The 19,823-nt window shown below is 41.7% G+C and overlaps 1 protein-coding gene across 1 annotated transcript; it reads left to right on the top strand.

The window, feature by feature from the left end:
* Positions 1 to 1,943: 1,943 nt before the first annotated feature.
* On the top strand, positions 1,944 to 18,414 carry IRS4 (insulin receptor substrate 4). The gene is made up of 2 exons (XM_050775833.1): positions 1,944 to 5,757; positions 15,812 to 18,414. Exons 1-2 carry the CDS (start codon positions 2,010 to 2,012, stop codon positions 15,814 to 15,816), a joined length of 3,753 nt encoding a protein of 1,250 aa, XP_050631790.1. The 5' UTR covers positions 1,944 to 2,009; the 3' UTR covers positions 15,817 to 18,414.
* The last annotated feature ends 1,409 nt before the right edge of the window (positions 18,415 to 19,823 follow it).

Below are 19,823 nucleotides of genomic sequence, written 5' to 3'. Positions count from 1 at the left end.
ATTCAAATACGTGTGTTCTGTTTCTAACAGAGAGCAAATTCTTAAGAGGGCAGAGATACGGTTTATTTTTATGATATACACATTGCCTAGTTTACTGTGGGATTTTATAAAATAGTACCCTTTGCCGTATCAACCCTAGAGCAAGGGTGAACTGACATTCCATTCTTTCAGAGAGAAATGCTGTTATTTCCTCCTGTCCCTCCATTCCTCTTTGCAAACGTGGTCACTCCTTTGATAATTCACGACCCATCTCCACCATTAAGAGTCTGAAATCCTAGTCAAGGAATAACTGGGGTGGTGGGGGAGAGAGGGAGAGGAGTCTAAAATCCTAGTCAAGAAATAACTGGGGTGGTGAGGGAGAGAGGGGGGCGGGGGGGAGAGAGAGAGAGAGAAAGGGGGAGACAGAGAGAGAGAGAGACTTCAGGAGGTTGCACTTACACTCTGGCAGTTTTTCCAGAAATTAGGGAGGCAGCAGCTCTTACTTTTGTGATGTCAACTTGTAGACTGAAATGCATCAAAGCTCCTCACCTTCTTCTTGTTGACGCGAGGGATGTGAAATGCGCTCTAGAATATGCATTCAGCGTGGTCCTTTGTTCTAGGTATGAGCTTTTCTTTTTCTAAAGTTTTTCGGTCTCGCTCAAGGAAAGGAAAGCAATATTTTGAGATTCTTTTAAAGGCACCTTCCAAAGCATTTCCCACAGAAAAATACCTCACAGCCCAACACTGGTTATTTCAGTAAGAATCGAGTCCAATCTTTTCCAATATGGCTGTATACATTGCAGGCCCCCAAATTTGTGCTTTCGTAGTCATCGTTAATCAAATAGGCAGAAACACTGTATTTAGGGAACCTGTGTTTCGTGGGCTAGAAGTGCATTCTGATTAATAAAGATCATGTTCATTTTGAATTCATCGTGGTTATTCGTGTGCCTTAGAGTCGCGGGCTTCGTCAGGGGTGGAGCGGGCTCGGGAGTGCCTGCAGCGCGGTGGGAAGCGGGTCTGAGCGCCCGGGTCATCAACCCGCTTTCAAGGGGTGCCGACACTTTTTCCCAAGAAGCTCGACCAGCCGCCGTGAGCGACTGGAAAGAATAAACCAGACTGTGACAGGAACAGAGAATTTATGTGATTGACAGGGAATACCAGGGCACCCGACTCCGTCCCGGGTCACCATGGCTCTGGGATTTGCACGAGTTTACCACCACCATTAACAGCTATTTGCGTAAGGTTGTTTACCGCCTGAGAGCGCCACAAGCCGACAGCGAAGCCACTTTGGGACCCCAGCCACGCCCCCTCTCCCCTCTCACCCCTCCCTCCCGCCAAACTAATGAATTCGGGACTGCCTTCTTGCCGGACCCTCCCATTGGCTCCTATTCCAGCCAATCAGAGCCTTGCAACAGTTTCACCTGGCTCCCGCTTCCCAAATAAACAAACAAACCGTCCGGCGACTGTGCGGGCTCTGCACCCCGGCGCCGCCGGCACTGCTTGCGCTCCGCGCCCCCCCCCCACCACCTCCCACCAATGGGGCCCCGACTGTGGCGCCCTCTCCCAGCCCTGATAGCCGACCGCTTTCTCCTCTGCCCCTCCAGGCCTTCTCCCGCCCGCTCATGCCTTCCTCGACTCCCGGGTAGAATCTGCTTGGCCAGAGAGCCCCGCCTCCTCCTCTTAGTCCTCTCTTGGCCCACAGGCCTGGAGATTCACCGGGAGGGTGTTGGCACAGCTGGAGATGGCTCCGCCTCCCAAGCCCGCCGCCTCCTCCCTTGCACACCTCTACTGGTGGCCGCTCGCGCCCCTCCATTGCGCCGGTAGCAGGATCCGCAGCGGCCGCCGCGTGAGGCTTCGGTCACGTGTTGTTTTGCCCGCTGTCGTGCGCTTAGAGTGGAGTGGGCGGGGGCGCGGGCCAAGGCAGGAGGGGGCTGGGGCGGGCAAACGGGGGTAGACAGCCTCTTCCCTCAACCCTCCCTTTCCTGAATTCCCCCTCCTCCTCGCTCACCTTAAAACCATCGTGCATCACCATGGCGAGTTGCTCCTTCACTCGCGACCAAGCGACAAGAAGACTAAGAGGTGCAGCAGCGGCAGCAGCGGCAGCTCTAGCAGCAGTGGTGACCACCCCGCTTCTTTCCTCGGGAACCCCGACCGCACTCATTGGGACCGGGTCGTCTTGTCCGGGAGCCATGTGGCTCTCCACGGCCACTGGCTCCCGGTCAGACTCCGAGTCCGACGAGGAGGACCTCCCCGTCGGGGAGGAAGTCTGCAAACGCGGCTACCTGCGGAAACAGAAGCATGGGCACAGGCGCTACTTCGTGCTCAAACTCGAGACTGCTGACGCCCCAGCTCGCCTGGAATACTACGAAAATGCCAGGAAGTTCCGGCACAGTGTCCGCGCCGCGGCGGCTGCAGCAGCGGCGGCCGCCTCTGGCGCCGCGATCCCCCGGCTCATTCCACCGCGACGCGTGATCATCCTATACCAGTGCTTTTCCGTGAGCCAGAGAGCAGATGCAAGGTACCGACACCTCATTGCCCTTTTCACCCAGGACGAGTACTTCGCGATGGTGGCCGAGAACGAGTCGGAGCAGGAAAGCTGGTACTTGCTGCTCAGCCGCCTCATCCTCGAGAGCAAGCGCCGCCGCTGCGGCACGCTCCGCGCGCAGCCGGACGGAGAGCCGGCCGCGCTGGCGGCGGCAGCGGCAGCGGAGCCACCCTTCTATAAAGATGTGTGGCAGGTAATAGTCAAACCCAGGGGGCTGGGGCACAGAAAAGAGCTGAGCGGCGTGTTCCGGCTGTGTCTAACCGACGAGGAGGTTGTGTTTGTGAGACTGAACACCGAAGTGGCCAGCGTGGTCGTCCAGCTCCTGAGCATCCGTCGCTGTGGACACTCGGAGCAGTATTTCTTCTTGGAAGTAGGCAGGTCCACCGTCATCGGTCCGGGAGAGCTCTGGATGCAGGTCGATGACTGTGTGGTTGCCCAAAACATGCATGAGCTGTTTTTGGAGAAGATGAGAGCCTTGTGTGCAGACGAATACAGAGCCCGCTGCCGCAGCTACAGCATCAGCATCGGCGCCCACCTGTTAACCCTGCTGTCCGCTAGGAGGCACCTGGGCTTGCTGCCGCTCGAGCCGGGAGGCTGGCTCAGAAGGTCCCGCTTTGAGCAGTGTTGCCACCTCAGGGCCATCGGCGACGGGGAAGACGAGATGCTTTTCACCAGGCGTTTCCTAACACCCAGCGAGCCTGTGCCCCACTCCAGGCGAGGAAGACTGCACCTGCCCAGAGGGCGCAGGTCAAGGAGAGCGAGTTCAGTGCCGGCCAGCTTTTTTCACCGCTTAGCACCCAGCCCAGCACGTCCCCCGCACCCTGCAGAAGCCCCGAACAATGGAGCTTGCCTGTCTTCTGAAGTGTCTGGCTCTGGCTCTGGCAACTCTGGGGAGGAAGGCAATCCCCAGGGCAAAGAAGATCAGGAAGGAAGCGGAGGCGACTACATGCCCATGAACAATTGGGGCTCAGGAAATGGCCGGGGCTCAGGAGGTGGCCAGGGCTCAAGTGGCCAAGGCTCCAGTAGCCATAGCTCGGGAGGAAACCAGTGTTCAGGCGAGGGACAGGGATCCCGAAGTGGTCAGGGCTCAAGTGGTGGCCAGGGCTCAAATGGCCAGGGCTCAGGAGGAAACCAGTGCTCTGGAGATGGCCACGGCACCGCAGGTGGGCAAGGTTCAGGTGGTGGCCAGAGACCTGGAGGTGGGCATGGCTCAGGTGGTGGCAAGAACTCTGGAGGGGGCAAAGGCTCAGGAAGTGGGAAAGGATCCGATGCTGATGGTGAACGTGGAAAATCTCTGAAGAAAAGATCCTATTTTGGCAAATTAACTCAAAGCAAGCAACAGCACATGCCACCACCTCCACCACCTCCTCCTCCGCCCCCACCAGCTGGAGCAACTGGTGGAAAAGGGAAGTCTGGGGGAAGATTCCGACTTTATTTTTGTGCTGACAGAGGAGCCACAAAAGAGCGCAAAGAAGCCAAAGAAGTGAAAGATGCAGAGATCCCAGAAGGTGCAGCTCGAGGTCCCCACAGAGCCAGAGCTTTTGATGAAGATGAGGATGACCCATACGTGCCAATGAGGCCAGGGGTGGCTGCCCCTCTTGTAAGCTCCAGTGATTATATGCCAATGGCTCCTCAAAATGTCTCTGCTTCAAAAAAGCGCCACTCTCGATCCCCTTTTGAAGATTCAGGAGGGTACATGATGATGTTTCCCAGAGTGAGCCCACCACCTGCTCCCAGTCCTCCAAAAGCACCTGATACTAATAAAGAGGATGACTCAAAGGACAATGACAGTGAGAGTGACTACATGTTTATGGCTCCTGGAGCCGGTGCAATTCCAAAAAACCCCAGAAATCCTCAGGGTGGCTCTTCCTCCAAAAGTTGGAGCTCCTACTTCTCTCTACCAAACCCTTTTCAGAGCTCACCTTTGGGACAGAGTGACAACAGTGAGTATGTGCCAATGTTACCTGGAAAGTTCCTGGGGAGGGGCCTAGACAAAGAAGTCTCCTATAACTGGGGCCCCAAAGATGCAGCTTCAAAGCCTTCAGGTGAGGGATCATTCTCAAAGCCTGGAGATGGGGGATCACCTTCAAAGCCTTGGGATGATGGGTCCCTAAAGAATAAGGCTAAGAGACCTAACCGACTTTCTTTTATTGCAAAAGGATATAAAATCAAGCCAAAACCACAAAAGCCCACACGTGAACAGAGAGAAGCTGACAGCTCTCCTGACTACGTCAACATCGACTTCGCTAAAAGAGAGAGCAATACACCAGCTCCCTCTACTCAAGGACTACCAGGTTCGTGGGGCATAATTGCTGACCCCAGACAGTCAGCCTTTTCTAATTATGTGAATGTTGAGTTTGGAGTACTATTTCCAAATCCAGCAAACGACTTCTCCGATCTTTTCAGAGCTATACCACGTGCCAACCCCTTATCTCTGGACAGTGCTAGGTGGCCACTTCCTCCCCTTCCCCTGAGTGCTACAGGTAGCAATGCTAATGAGGAAGAGGGTGACTACATTGAAGTAATTTTCAACTCAGCAATGACACCAGTCATGCCTCTTGCTGACAGTGCCATTCGCTACGATGCTGAAACAGGTCGAATCTATGTGGTCGACCCATTTTCTGAGTGCTGTATGGATATTTCTCTCTCCCCCAGCCGATGTTCTGAACCACCACCTGTAGCTAGGCTGCTGCAGGAGGAAGAGCAGGAGAGAAGACGCCCACAAAGTCGTTCTCAAAGTTTCTTTGCAGCAGCCAGAGCCGCTGTCTCTGCTTTTCCAACAGACAGCCTCGAGAGAGACCTTTCCCCATCCTCAGTCCCGGCGGTTACTTCGGCTGCGGAGCCGACTTTAGCGGTCAGCCAAGTTGTAGCTGCGGCCTCCGCGCTCGCCGTAGCCCGGGGCATCGGCGCAGCAGCCGCCGCTGCTGGATTTGACTCCGCCTCTGCCCGCTGGTTTCAACCTGTTGCTAATGCTGCTGATACCGAAGCAGTAAGGGGAGCCCAAGACGTTGCCGGTGGCTCGAACCCCGGAGCCCACAACCCATCTGCAAACCTTGCCAGAGGTGAGAACCAGGCTGGCGGGGCTGCCGCTGCAGCTGCCGCTCCCGAACCACCACCTCGCAGTCGCCGGGTGCCAAGACCCCCGGAGAGAGAAGATACTGACGACGACGACGACACTTACGTGAGAATGGATTTTACCAGACCTGATAACCAGTTCGACTCTCCCAAAAGAGGTCGGTAATTTTAGAATTAATTTCCCTAAAGAGAATGGTCATTGTCTAATGATTCGATGTGCTACAGTCTACAGTGTTAGGGATAATATTTCATTAACTGGTGCTATTCGACATGGAGGATAGAATTCAGTTTTAATTATTCACACAATGCCTTTTTGATCTTTGCAAAAATTTGTTTTTATCTAATCAATTTCTTTATCTGGACAGAACTGATTATCATTTAAACATTGGTTCTACTTTTTTAGGAGTAGTTAAAACGCAGACATATAACATAAGGATACTTTCAAACATCCTTCCTCATCATTTAACGATAATGTAAAGCAGGTGTCGTAAATTGGGTTCCACCAACTAATTTTCAAATCAACAATTAAAAGTTGCTCTTCTGCAAATGCCCATATTTAAGTGTGGGAATTTAATAAGAGCACAGACTATTAAGCAGTAACAATCAACTATTTGTGTTTGGGGAGGATATTTTTCTCCTCCGAAAGTTACTTTTTAAAGAGCAGTCATTGTTATGCTAGTTTGTTGTGATTTACCAAGAAAGTTAAATCTCAATTGTTAACGTGAATGTCTGGGGAGAACAAAACATAAACAATCCAAACCAAGAGGTGATTAAAAGAAGACAGTATTTGGCTCGGGAATATGTTTGTGTGTTGATTTTCTTTTTGTTTTTACACAGGATAAATTCCAGAAACCTTGAGTGTTCCTTTTCTCTGTCACTAGTAATGACAGGCAAGTCACATTTGCTGTGCCTCATTTTCTTCTTTTAACCCCCCACCCTTCCAAAAGAGGATGTGGTGACAACTTGATAAAGGATATGAATATTATTTCAAAGGCTTAAAAAGCAGTTAAAACTTTTAATTCGTATATCTTATGGGAAATCAAGGAAAGCAAGATAAGGCTGGAGGAAGACCTGACTCCAGGGGCAGCTTACCCTGGAATGGTGGAAGTTTTTAAAGGGCTACTTTTCCAAAGGAAGAAGTAAGAAAGAGTAGGAGCTGTCAGACTTGGAAACAAGACTTAGAGTATTTTACTGTGTACAATATTGTGCAGTGTTGTCATCAGTGTGTCTTGAAACATTTTCAAGAGATGATTGCAGAAGATGATGTCTCCATAGTCTCAACTGCCTTCCCTCTTTAGTAGAATATGCTTCTTTCCCAGTGAAGGGAAGGGATGGACCTCGGCAGTTTTCATTCCAGTAGTCAGTTTAGTGAAGATTTTTGCTTTGCTTGCTTTGTGGAATGCTTTTGTGATTGGATCTCTGCCCACTGTGCTTGATCAGGCAGAACAAGTCGGGGACTGATCACAACAGTCACCTAACAAGCTCCCTATTTAATGCAGGTGTAGCCCCCCCACATCCCCTTTCTCTCCTTGCTATAGAAAACTTGCTATACAAAAACTCACATTTGCAGCAGGGACACATTAAAGAGTGATCATTAAAACAACAAAAGGATGCTTTGGCTTGCCAAAAGATTCAATTCAGACCTCTTTTAAACTGTGAGTTCCCTCCCCAACACACACACATACACACACACACAAACACACATGATCACCACTGCTACCATAATCGTACATTTAAAATATATAATTTCATTTCCAAGACTTTAATCCATAATAAGATTCTCAAGAATAGATCTACTTTATTCTGCAGAATATACCTGAAAATTGATCTCAAGCTATTGTTCGAGTCTAACTATTGAAGACACCATTTATACTTTTGATGTAGATGATACATAGTTGCCTGTGTCCCTGTAGTACTTTCAAAAGGACCAGTTTTCATAGAGGTCTAAGAAGTTTAGGATTTAAAATAGTGAAATCTTACTGTTCCTCGAATAAATTCTGACTTCCAAGGAATACCTAGACACCATGATCATTATTTTGGCATAAATTACTGATTTATGACTTTGTAGCTATTTTGGGGATTTAACGTTCTGTAAATGCATTGTTTATTGAGGAAATTCCTAGCTTTATTGAGTGACTACAGCAAGGAAGTTCTATCTCACAGGGAGGCAGGTACTTAGGTTGAAATAAGAGAATCAACGTGGAAGCACTTTGGAATGTTAAAGCACTTTGCAAATGTAAGATATTTTTAGTGTCATTGGGTTAATACTGAAGTGAAATTTCGGCAGTTTAAACTGATATAGTTTCTTGCAAAATAATTAGTCTTGAGAGTGATTCCTGCACATAATTTGCTGAAATACATGAAAGGAATGGTGGGGGTTGGGGGGGTTGGTGGTGGTGGTGGTGGTAGTGGTGTTGATGGTGGTGAAACAAACCATTGTAGGAAATGACTTTGGTTACCATTTTAATGTAAATTGTATGGTAGAATGTTGTCTGTGAAGTGTTAAGAACAAGCTGAATGATTCTGATCCTTTTTTTAAATCATAAAGCTGTAGAATAATTTTCACTCATTTCTGATCTCTATTTTCCTGTCTAACATTAAAACAAAAACAATCGTGTTAGGAAACAAAAACATAACGCTTTGACAGAGGAACAAATACCGTCTTTGTTAGAAGTTATGTATTTCAAAAAGTCATTTTAATTGATGGCAAGTGCTTAGAATAGTGCCTGGCATACAGTAAGTACTATACATGAATTATTTTATAGCTATTGCCATTGTTATTGTTGCTACTGTTATTATTACATTTAGAAAAACAAACCTAAATTAAGATTCTCCATCTGAAAAGCTCACTTTTCAGTTAGTCTTTACTTGCATTTAAAATACTTTACATTATTGTTCAGAGTTGGGATCTTTATAGATTACCATTTAAGTGAGACTATAAATCTGTGAGACAGCTGTTCTCATGTAACACAAATTTAGTATATAATTCCATTTACCTACAGTCACATTGCATATAAGTAAATGCCTTAAGGGAATTTACTTAAGTTGATTAGAAAGAAACACCCAGAAGTATAACCTTAGACATGACTGTATTAATAAATGAAATACTTTTTAATCATTTATTGAAGATGAAGTCTTCACATTTTAAACACATAGGTCATAGGCATTAGCATTTAGGAGAAGAATGTTGTTTCTTATGTAGTTTAGTTTGACTGTTAACCTATGTATGACTATTTGCTTCTTTTTCTACCTTACCTGATAGAGAATTCATAGTTCAAAATGACTTGAGGTGAACATTTTCCCGGTTTTTTATTCAAGAGTTGGGAGGATATAAAAGGGCAGCTCTAGGAGGGGTGAGAGAACCGGTCAGCCAAGTTAGTAATGTTATGATGGGCACTTGGTATTAAAAAGCAAAAAAAAAAACTTTAGTAATTAATTAATTTTTGCGTGTTAGACACTGTTATCACCATGAAGCAATCTTATGCTTTTTTTGAGTGTACTACTGCCAAACTTGTTGCTATCAGTTATAGGCACTAAGAGCACATTGTTTTTATTCCATTGAACTTAATTATAATTTATTATAATAAAATTTCCATATAGCAGAAATTTCCCGGCTACCATTGATGGATCACTTATTTTAGGTAATATTCAACCCCTCAAAATTGGACAGTGTTTGGACTAATGAGGTATTTGACCTGTAACAATTAAAGAGGACCTCATTTAATTAAAGTTAACTAAAGTTGTTCACAATCATTATTCATTTGCATTCATTCTAAGAGTGATGTTTTCAGGGTAAAAATTTCAACTACTAGCAAAATACCTACTTCAAACAAGCACCAGAACTTTAATTAAGCACACCAGAATATCATACATGTATAAAAATTCAAACAAGATCTCTTACTTTCTTTTTCTCTCCCTAATCCCCTGTTTTGGGAACAAACTCAGGCTTCTCAGAGTGACCAAAAAAAAAAAAATTTCCTGTGGGAATAGATGTGGCTGACGAGTGTAGGGAGAACTAAGGAATAGTTTATGTGATTTAAAAGGGTTTATTGTTAAATTGTCAAATTGTTGATTGAGGAAATGCTTTCCAGTTGCAGATTGCCTTATAGTTTGCAAAGCACATTCACATTCATTATTTTACTGATGGACGGTAAGTACTGGAAATGAAGCCCATGTTGAGAATTTTCCTGAGATCAAAAAGGTAAGTGGCAGAGCTGAAAATCTAACTCATACATCTGATTTCAAGTCCAGTGCTCCACCCAACACATGACACTTCCCTTTAATCAGGTGTGTAGTCTGTTATTTTCCCATTGGTGACAGATTATTACATGGGTAATGATTGGGAAAAAATTACAAGTTTGCTTTCACTTGATAGTAGCAAATTTTGTTGAAAGTAATTCATTCAGAGCATTATAACCGTGGACTACCTTCCAGGACTTGGGTAATTTTATTACATTGAACTGTTTGCCCTGGCTTTTAGAATAAAAGAATTTGACTTGTGCTGGAATTGAATGTTTTAAATCTGATCTGGGGAGGAGTTGGTTAATCTTTACTGCCCAAACACAAATAGTGTGTGTATCTATTTAGATCCCACAGAAACATGGAAAGGAAAGAAAGTAAATTGAGGGTGCATTCAGTAAATTTCCATTAATGCTCATTTCTTTAGAAGTTAGATTTCTTTGATTTTCCTAATAATTCATTGACATTTGGGAGTTATAGCAAAAAGTCTTTTCATTTAATTTCTTCCTTCATTATAAAGTTTGGTATTCTAATCTAAACCAGCACAGTAGGCAAAACAGGATAAAGTAAGACAGGTGGAAGAATAAGCAGTGTAGCAATAGACGTTCTTCATTTGTTTAAAAAGTAAACTTGCTTTTGGCAGTCAGGCAAGTAGATTTTAGAAGCCTTGAAAATCAAACTCTCTCCTTGGGACATAAAAATCCCTGTTTACAATTAAGTTCATTTTGATTTAGCACCTTTTTTAAGGCTTTAAGATTATGTAAAAATAGCCCAGACGTTTTATTGGCAGTATTGGAAAATAGCTTTTGTAAAATGCTTAATTAAAACCTTCAGTATATTTTCTCTAAGAGGTGCTGCCAGACTCTTAGATAGTGAGGATCGTTTACTAGAAAATGTTGCTTGGTCTTGAATGAGAAATGAGAAATTTAAAACACTGCTTTTTATAATAATGAAATAAATACATCACAATGCACTGAGTTTTTGCCATAACCATTACATTGCTGATTTTAAAGCTATTGATAAAATTGCCAAGAAAAATGTGCTTGCCATATGAACTTAAAATATATTCTCTAGCAATTCTGCATTGATTATTGGTAATGTAGCTACAGGTCTCACATTTCCACCTTATTTTGGAAAAGTAGATTCAACACTTGAGAAATAGGAATGTTTAAAGATTTTTCTAGTGTAAATTATATACTATTTTAGATTTGCATTTTTAGAGGGTACCTTTCAACTTCTGGCTGAATAATTAATTCTTTTTAGAATGGAAAACGTACTCAAATACTTATTAAGTGAATGAGAAAGTTACTGCTATTTTCTCTTAGCTTCCTGATACCTCTTTCTTATTGGTTAGGGTTACATTGGTTGTGTTCTGTGAGTCTTACCCTCATGTGCCCTTTGCCAAACTTGTGCCCTTAAATTCGGGCAAACATGCCCTTTCCTGTTCTTTCGCTGGCTGAAAAGGAGAGGGCCACTGTGGGAGTCCTGCAGGGCCCATAGAGGGCTTACTTCTCCAGATGTTGATCACTCCCAGTACACAGGCTTCTTGCACTTAGCTTGCAGAGGCAACCTTCCTTGTGGGGATCCTTGTTGCACAGAGCCAAGGCTGTGCTGCCTGCCCTACTGTCACTTGGCACAGAAGCAGCTGGGCTGATGTTTAAAGCTATTTTCATGGTTGGATTGATCACAATATGTGTGATGCTAGCCACACCTTCTGGATTTACCAAATATCTAATTCCCTGTAAATTGTAGTCACTTTAGCTAGTTTTGACAATTTATATAATTTTTCTTTCTATGATTAATAATTTCCTACTTATAGACTTGAAACTTAGAGAGAATATCAGTGAAGTTTCTATCTCACAGTCTTGAAAATTGCTCACATGTGTACCTATGGGGCCCTTGAAAGTCTGACCAACAAATGTGATTTTCACTCTTGCTTTTTAAAGTGTTATGCCCCCAGTCTTGAAAGCATACCAACCTTGTCCTCGCACTTAAAGTCCTGTGCCCCCACTCACCTCCATGATGAAGTCCTTATTGTTGCTGCAGCTTTTACCATAGTTTCCCTTCCACTGTCACCCTGCCTTCGACTATTCCAGCTGGTTGAGTTTGGGGGACAAAATTCCTATTGCCATGGCTGGAAGACATATATTCCTGGAGTCTCAAACTGAAACTTCATATACATCTTCCCTCAGAAATGATGACTGGGTATAGTCAAAATAGTTCTCTGTTAGTTCAAGAGCTGCATAGGTTAAATATAGGCATATCTAGACAAAGCTATGAACCTGTCCACCATTAATTTATGACATTGTTTCTATAAGATAATTTATTCTGAGTTTCAACTAAACAGTGACCTTGAAATATGTTTTGTAAATTTGAAACGGCCTATATTAGAATTCTAGTAACTTGCATTCTTTAAGTTGGCAGTAACTGGGCAGCAGAGTGAAGTGTCCCATGTGTGTGTTGGGAGGTAGTGGAGAAGCTGACCTACCATGAAAATCCTGTAGCTGATCTCCATAGAGTTTGTATCCAGATACTCAAGACTGGAATATGCACATGCATAAGTGGCCCAGGGCCTGCTAACAAGGCGCAGATGTGAAACGAGTGAGCTGACCTTTGAGGAGCTAGGGGTTTACAAGTGTCATACATTTCCCTTACAGATTCGTTTGACCATTCTGTCCCAAAACTATTGCCATTGTGGGAACAAAGGTGTTTCATCATCTGATCTATGAAGGAGATAATAGTCTGGTATAATTGTTGTTGTGAAGACTAGCTGCGATTATTAGTAATTTTTAGCCTTGAGCAATAAATAGCACTTAATTTTATCAAGTCCTAGAGAATCATCCTCCACTACAATCACAGGGCACAGAAAAGTATGATGATCTGTTCCTATTGAGGAAAAACAAACAAACAAACACCTACGTATACTCCAGAGACAATGCTAAGCTAAGTAATATAATTGCATTATTATACATTCATCTTTGGCATGTATGCTTCAATTTATCTTTATTTGCTTCCTTTTTTTTTTTTTTTTTTTTGTGCTTTACTTGCGTGCCCCTGCTTATGTGAGCTCCAGTTGATTGCAGGGATGCAGGGATAGCATGTTGTCTAATGAACAGAGTGAGAAATTTGCAAAAACCCTTGAAAACCATTTTTGAGCTCTAGGAAAATTGGAGTTGAAAAGATAACTAAGAGAATAAGGTTGCAGAAGGAGAAAAGAGAATGAGAGAATAACAATATATTGTTATAGGTTCACCTTTCTCTGAGCAGAGGAAATACTGCTCTTTCGGACTTCAAAATGTAGTAGAGGCATATTTACGATTCATATAAAGAGGTCTGAAATACCCTGGAGGAACTGCCTTCTTGGCTCGCCCTACAAATTTCCAGGGATATTGAAGTCATCTGTGCATTATTAGCATGTTAAAGATTAATGTTCAGATTTATATAATTATATAACTTGAAACAGAAAAGTTGACTTCATTTGTTTTTGAGAAAAAAATGTTCCCTGCCAGATTTTGGTAGGAGGAGTAGGGAAATATTTTGACTCATCAGAATCCACTGAGATTTTCTGTCTTATAGAGAAAAATTACTTGAAGAGTATACCACCCATTAAAAGGGGTGAAATTAACTTGTTGTTTAAAAGACCTTTGATTAATTGGGAAAATAAGAATATACAATAAGGTAAGTATTTATAACCTGTCAGTATCAAATGGGAATAATACATCCAAAACAGACCACATTATTAAAAGCATCACCATTTACCTTTCTGATGATGAAATCACATAAAAATGAACGGGAGACAAATCTAAGGTATGACTGTTAGCCCTTTAATATTCATTTTGCAGACTGTTCACAATCAAGTTTTAATCTGGAATTGCCTTCCTTTGCCACCCAGCAAGCTTCTGAGTTGCTTCCTTACGCTGTTCTTTGGAATGTGCCCGGGGAATGTAAACTCATTTTAATATTGGCCTAAGTAAAATAGGATTATAAAGGCAAATCTGTGGCTCAGGTTCCCATAATGCATCTCAAAAGCAAGTTAAATTATTTTGGGATTATCCTGTTTTGGATAGCATTATTCCTTTCTACTAGCATAGTTAATCAAGAATTGACAAATGTATTTTGTAAAGTAAACATGAAATTACACAATTATTTGTCACTTTTTATTAAGTTATCAAGCATTCACTTAATGCTGGTGTAGGTGTTATAGGAAAGCAATGGCAATATGAATCAAATTTTAGTAGAGATTCTGTCATTTAAAAAAGGGAAAAAAGAAAGAAAAACAACTCCAATAACAGCAAATGTTCCTAATCTTAGTATAATGCCAATAGGGTAGTTATATGGAGCTTAATTTGCAGGTTTCTGGAAAAATATATATGAAATCCAGTATATCATATAAGACAGCAAGAAGTCCCTTTTAAAGCACATGCAATGTGCTATATATGGACACATGAAGATATTTTTGGTACTAAAACAAAATAGTAAACTAAACTAGGTGAAATACCTTTCTAACCTTAAATATCTATCTTAAAATGTAGCTAATATCTGATAACACTCTGTAATACTGGTCTAGCCTAATTTTGCAGCAAATAACAGTTACTAATATGCAGTCTCACAGTTAACTGTGGTTATCACAGACTCCTTTCTTCCTGTGTACAACTAGATACATAAAATGTAAAATTTCCTAAACCCAAGGCTGACAGGAAAACTTAATATCTTTACTAATCTATGGCATTTTTTTGAGACAGGGCCTCACTCTGTCACCCAGGCTGGACTGCAGTGGCGTGACAGGGTTTCATCATGTTGCCCAGGCTGTTCTTGAATTCCTAGCTTCAAGGGATCCACCTGCCTTGGCCTCCCAAAGTGCTGGGATTATAGGCATGAGCCACCATGGCTGGCATTTTTTTTAACCTTCTAATCTGCAAGAACAAACCTATACATTGAATCTTGATGAAGAGACACAAGTAGTAAGAGGGAAATGTACTCTTCCCACTCAGTGCTTTATCCAGCTGCAACTTTGTTACATTTTTAAAATCCTGGAGCCCAGGAGTCTGGGTGGGGCTGCAGTGAGCCATAATCATGCCACTGCTCTTCACCCTGGGTACCATAGTGAGACCTCATCTCTTTAAAAAAATTGTAAAACCTTTGATAAGAAAATGAATACTTAAAATGTATATTTCCAGTTTAATACACAATCTTGTACTTGAAGCCCACTCTGGAGGATGTTTTCCATGGATTCTTTTAGGATGTCTCATATAAAATAGAATACTTGGTACTTTGTGGGGACCTGATCTTAAGGTAACACTGGCATCCTATAATCAATTTGCTGATCATTTATTCCTGTCCCTTCCCTGGTCCAGCACCTTCTTCTGTGTATCTGATCCACAACCCCTGCCATACTCCCCATTATGCACCCACTCAAAAGCAGAAAGCCAAGAGAATAATGCTGGAACTTTTTTCTTTTATTAAACAGATGGGAATTTCAAGTCTCCTTTGCAGGTATGACTTTGTTCTATGAGAAGAAATTCAATGATTGAGTCTAGAGACCATCTCCAAGGCTGTACTTAAATCCTATGACTTGTGCCATATAACCTGGTGAAGGCATAGTCAAACATGTAGAAGAAGAAGAAAAAAATCTGTTTCTCTGCACAATGCCTGGCTCACTTGTGGGCTCCACTGGAAGAAAGTAGAACAGTGCACGCACGTGCAAAGATGCTGTCCACCAGAAATGTCAGAGTGGCAGCCTGGGGGCAAGAGGAATAACTGCCCTTGTGTCTTTGCCCAGCTGATATTCCTCACAGGCAGCCAGCAGAGTTGATTAACCATGTCCATGCCCAGGCAGTCTCCTCTATATATCTCTCAAAAACTTCTAGTTAGATTTTGTTTTGTGTTGTGTTGTTTTGTTTTAAAACAGGGTGGGGGTGACAGCTCTCCACATTAATTCTGCAAGTAACTTTTGTTTTATCATCTTTTTCCTAGAGTGATTATATTGCCGCAAAAACACATTTTAGAAGAAAAGTGATGCTTATGGAATTTTATCTTCATCTACTCCAGATCTGCCTAAAGGAAAGAAAACTCAGAGGCTTCTGAGTAGAAAGCAACCCAAATTTCTACAAGCCTACAAGTGGACTCTGGCAATTGAATGATCCTATTAATGCAGATCATTCGTACTGCTGCTTATGGATCCAGTGATTTCTAATTAACAATATTTACATTGTGCTTTGTTTTTGTTTTCTGGTATTCCTCCCCAATATGTCCCTTTGAAAGGGAACAGATACTATATGAGTGAGCATCTCATAACTCTTTCCCTCTTTAAAAAAAGTTACTTAGAATATGTATAAATTTGGTCAATGCTAATTTTAATAATGTAAAATATTTAGATTCAATTTTGAAGTTGAAAAACCTTTAAACCAGCACATAAAGAAAAAAAAGCTGTCATAATGGGAAGGTAGGTATGATCTGGAATCTTTTTTCCGAGTATTACACACACAAAACATTTCTTGATCAATGAATTAAATGTCAACTGAACTGATATCTTGATGGAACATTACCAATATTTTACAGGCAGGACTAAAGGGCGGATTATTTAAAGTTTTGCTCATTAGCAAAACTGCAATATTCTGCTCATGTTAAATGTCAATGAAACTGATACCCTGATTGAGCATTTCCAACATTTTAAAGGCAGAACTGAGAAACAGCTATTTGTTCACATACAACACTATGATGTTCTGCCTGAAAATCGACTGAGTATTTCCAAACCTACTATTTTTCATTTATTGTGAAACCTACATTTACCTCCTAAAAGAAGCAAGGCTCTTCAAAAGTCTCTTCCCAAGGCCCCTCCCTGCTTCTCTGGGCCTCTCCCCACTTTCAACCTCTATTCTACTTTTTCTTATTATTTCTCCATTTTCCCCAATGCACACTCTCCCTCCTATGCCCATGGCTACTATAAAGAGATCAGTTTCCCATATTCAAGAAATTAGTGTTTACTTATCAATCAATATTCTGATGAAAACTTAAGCCAAAAGGAACCTCTTATAAGGCCTTGTTTCCTTCTGGATATTGAGCCAATATAAGATGTACCAAATTAAAAAAAAAAATCAGAGCAAGCTCCTCCCCGTTCTATTTTTGCTTGCCTCTGATGTAAACTGAATTAAGATTTTAGGAACCTGGACCTTTGAGAACATGACACTAACAAGGTGGTGACCACAAGAATAGGTACAAAGGTCTTGAAGCTTGCTTAGAGCTTTGTTTCGTGGTGGCACACAAATCTTGGCTTGCTGTACCATCATTGGCAAACCTCATCATATCACAGATGGGTGTGAGTGTTTGAGTGTCTGTGTGTGTGTGAGCACTAGTGTGTGTGCGTATTCGTGTTTATGTACACCTTTGTGTACCTGTGTACATGTGATTGTAGATGTACCTGTTGTGTGTGAACTGTTAAAATGAAATTTGCTTCGCATTTAATGTGCAACTTTGAAGTAGTGTAATATTTATCTAAAGTTTTTCACTACTTGGTTTTGATGTCTTTGAATGTGTACTTCTATCTTCAAGCAAGCTTATATAGTACATGTTGCTAAACTAACTTTTCCAAAGAACCGAGCTGACTTCTGTTTTTCCTTGCCTACCAACCAAAGGGATGGTGGGCTCTTTTTTCCCCTTGTAAATTGTGCTGAGGAGAGGATGTGGCTACGAGATCTGTCATTGTTCCAGTTACTGGTCACTGCTAGGGCATCAACTTCTTCAGTTCCTTCAGACTCTTCTCTTTTTCCAACCTAATCAAATAACGCAGTGTGGCTTTTGTTCATTATGATAACAATGTGCTCTTTAGGCAGCCTTTTTTCAAGCCTTCTGTCACCATTTTATTTTCAAGTAAGTTAAGTAATAATTGTTCAGAATTGTGGGAAAAAAGATTACTTGGGGGAAAATGCTATATCACTTTATTTGCATATTAGGTTCAGAAGCTGCCAGCAGACAGGGTAAAGAGGGTACAGCACAGATGTAACAGTTGCTGAATAAATGAATGAGAAACCTCATACACAGTAGTATGTGTTATACAAATAGTAACAGGTACACATAGTCACAGGTACTGCATAACAAATGCAATCTTTTTGTCATTATTTATTAGTTTACAGACAATTAATTTATTCAGTATTATGCTGGAAGAATCTTTAAGGAATATGTTTACCAACATATCACTTACCTTCCAGCTATCAGTTCATGCTGCTGTTAAGAAAAAACGATGATGGAATTTTCTTTTTTTTTTTTTTTTTTTTTTTTTTTTGTGACCTCTACATTTAATTTGGTATCAGGCATAGTCACTTGGTCGTTAAAAACTGAAACTTTACAGTTCCACCAGCTAATTACATCTGCTATTTCTGCTTCACAGATATGTTTTGAGTTGCTTTGGCTTTGTCTTCCTTTGTAAATACTCTTGTACTTTCTTTTCTTTGTAAACATCTCGTTTGCGGTTTTGGGAGATGACTTTGCAACTGTGTATAGTGTTTATATATATATGTATATCTATATATATCTGACTTGCCTTTCCATAGAGCTACTCACAATAAATGTGTTCATGTAAATTATTCCTGTGGAGATTCATTTTTATTACTATTGTCTCTGCTTTATTATAAATATATTTTCCTGCTTTGTAGTAGGATTGACTGCATTTTTCAGAATGAAACAAATGGGGTATTTTAGGGTTTGGGTTAAAGGTACTTTGCCTAGAAACATGAGGCTTTTCAATAGAGTCAGTAAAGTCAACTCTTGATTTTTCAAATGTGGAGGTGATACTAGTGTAGAGCAATTTATAAAATGACTTACCTAAATTTTCATGCAGACCTTGGATAATGAGTGAATCCTTTATTGAAGCAACTACTCAAGGAGGTTGAGGTGATCATTTACTTTTTTTTTTTTTTTTTTTTTCTGTCTCCTTCCCTTGACACTTACTCTTGCCCTTTAAATGACTCCCTTTTCATTTTCTTATTTTTAACCACTCGGAAGGCAACTGTGAGTACATGGAAAATAAACTCGTCACAGACAAGAAAGTATGCTTGCACTGATGGAATATAGAAGAAAAGATGGATTGAATATCAATAATTTATTAGCAAATTATAATGCCTGCCTTATTAGAAACCAAAAGTTTAAAAGAACTCTAGAAAAATAATTGGCCCCTACCCCTGATTCTTTCTTTACCAAATCACCCTTGCCATGCAGAAGGGCAGTAAGAGTAAGACTTAGAGACCAGTGCCTGTCCAAAGACGGCATCTGTGGGATCACATGGGCCACAGGATAGGAAAGCAAGTCACAAATGGTGTGCAAAATCTACAAGGTACATGGATTGTCTATATACAGACAATAGTTTATTGTAAAGCTTGACTTCACTTGATGCACCTAGGGGGTATTTTGTAAAACAATATCTATGTCACAATAGGAAAGTGTAATTAGACTGCCTTTATTATTAGAAACTGTTAGAAACTATCTACAACAGCGACCATTTTAGGATCAGTGTATATTTACATACCCATATATACATATGTATATATACATAAACTTTAATCCTCACTTCAAGGGGGCAATCTATATTTGTCAGGGCATAGTCCAAATATACTTTATTCATCCAAACAGCCCCTCAAAGACAAATAGGCACACGTGTGCTTCTCAGTCCATCTGATTTTGTATACCCCTTTGGGGGTTTACATCTTAATGGGATTTGAATTCCTGGAACAGTAGCCGTAGTCTGTGGCTGCTTAGACAAATCATCAGAACTCACTGGCAGGAAGGATTACATTCAAGAGTGCATAAGCAGAACTTGAGCTCCCCCACTCTCCTAGACTCATATATGGTAACCAAATGTTTGCTGTAGAATGTGAAGGGGTACTATTTCTTTGTAACATAAAACCTGTTCAGAAGACTTGTCAGGTAAAAGATGCCTAATTGCACAGTAGTTAAGCACCTCCCATGACTGCTTGGAAGAATATTACCAGGTGCT

The sequence above is a fragment of the Macaca thibetana genome, chromosome X (assembly GCF_024542745.1).
Source record: "Macaca thibetana thibetana isolate TM-01 chromosome X, ASM2454274v1, whole genome shotgun sequence".
Lineage (NCBI taxonomy): Eukaryota > Metazoa > Chordata > Mammalia > Primates > Cercopithecidae > Macaca > Macaca thibetana.
The sequence above is the reverse complement of the archived record's forward strand: the minus strand, read 5'-3'. Positions and strand labels throughout refer to the sequence as shown.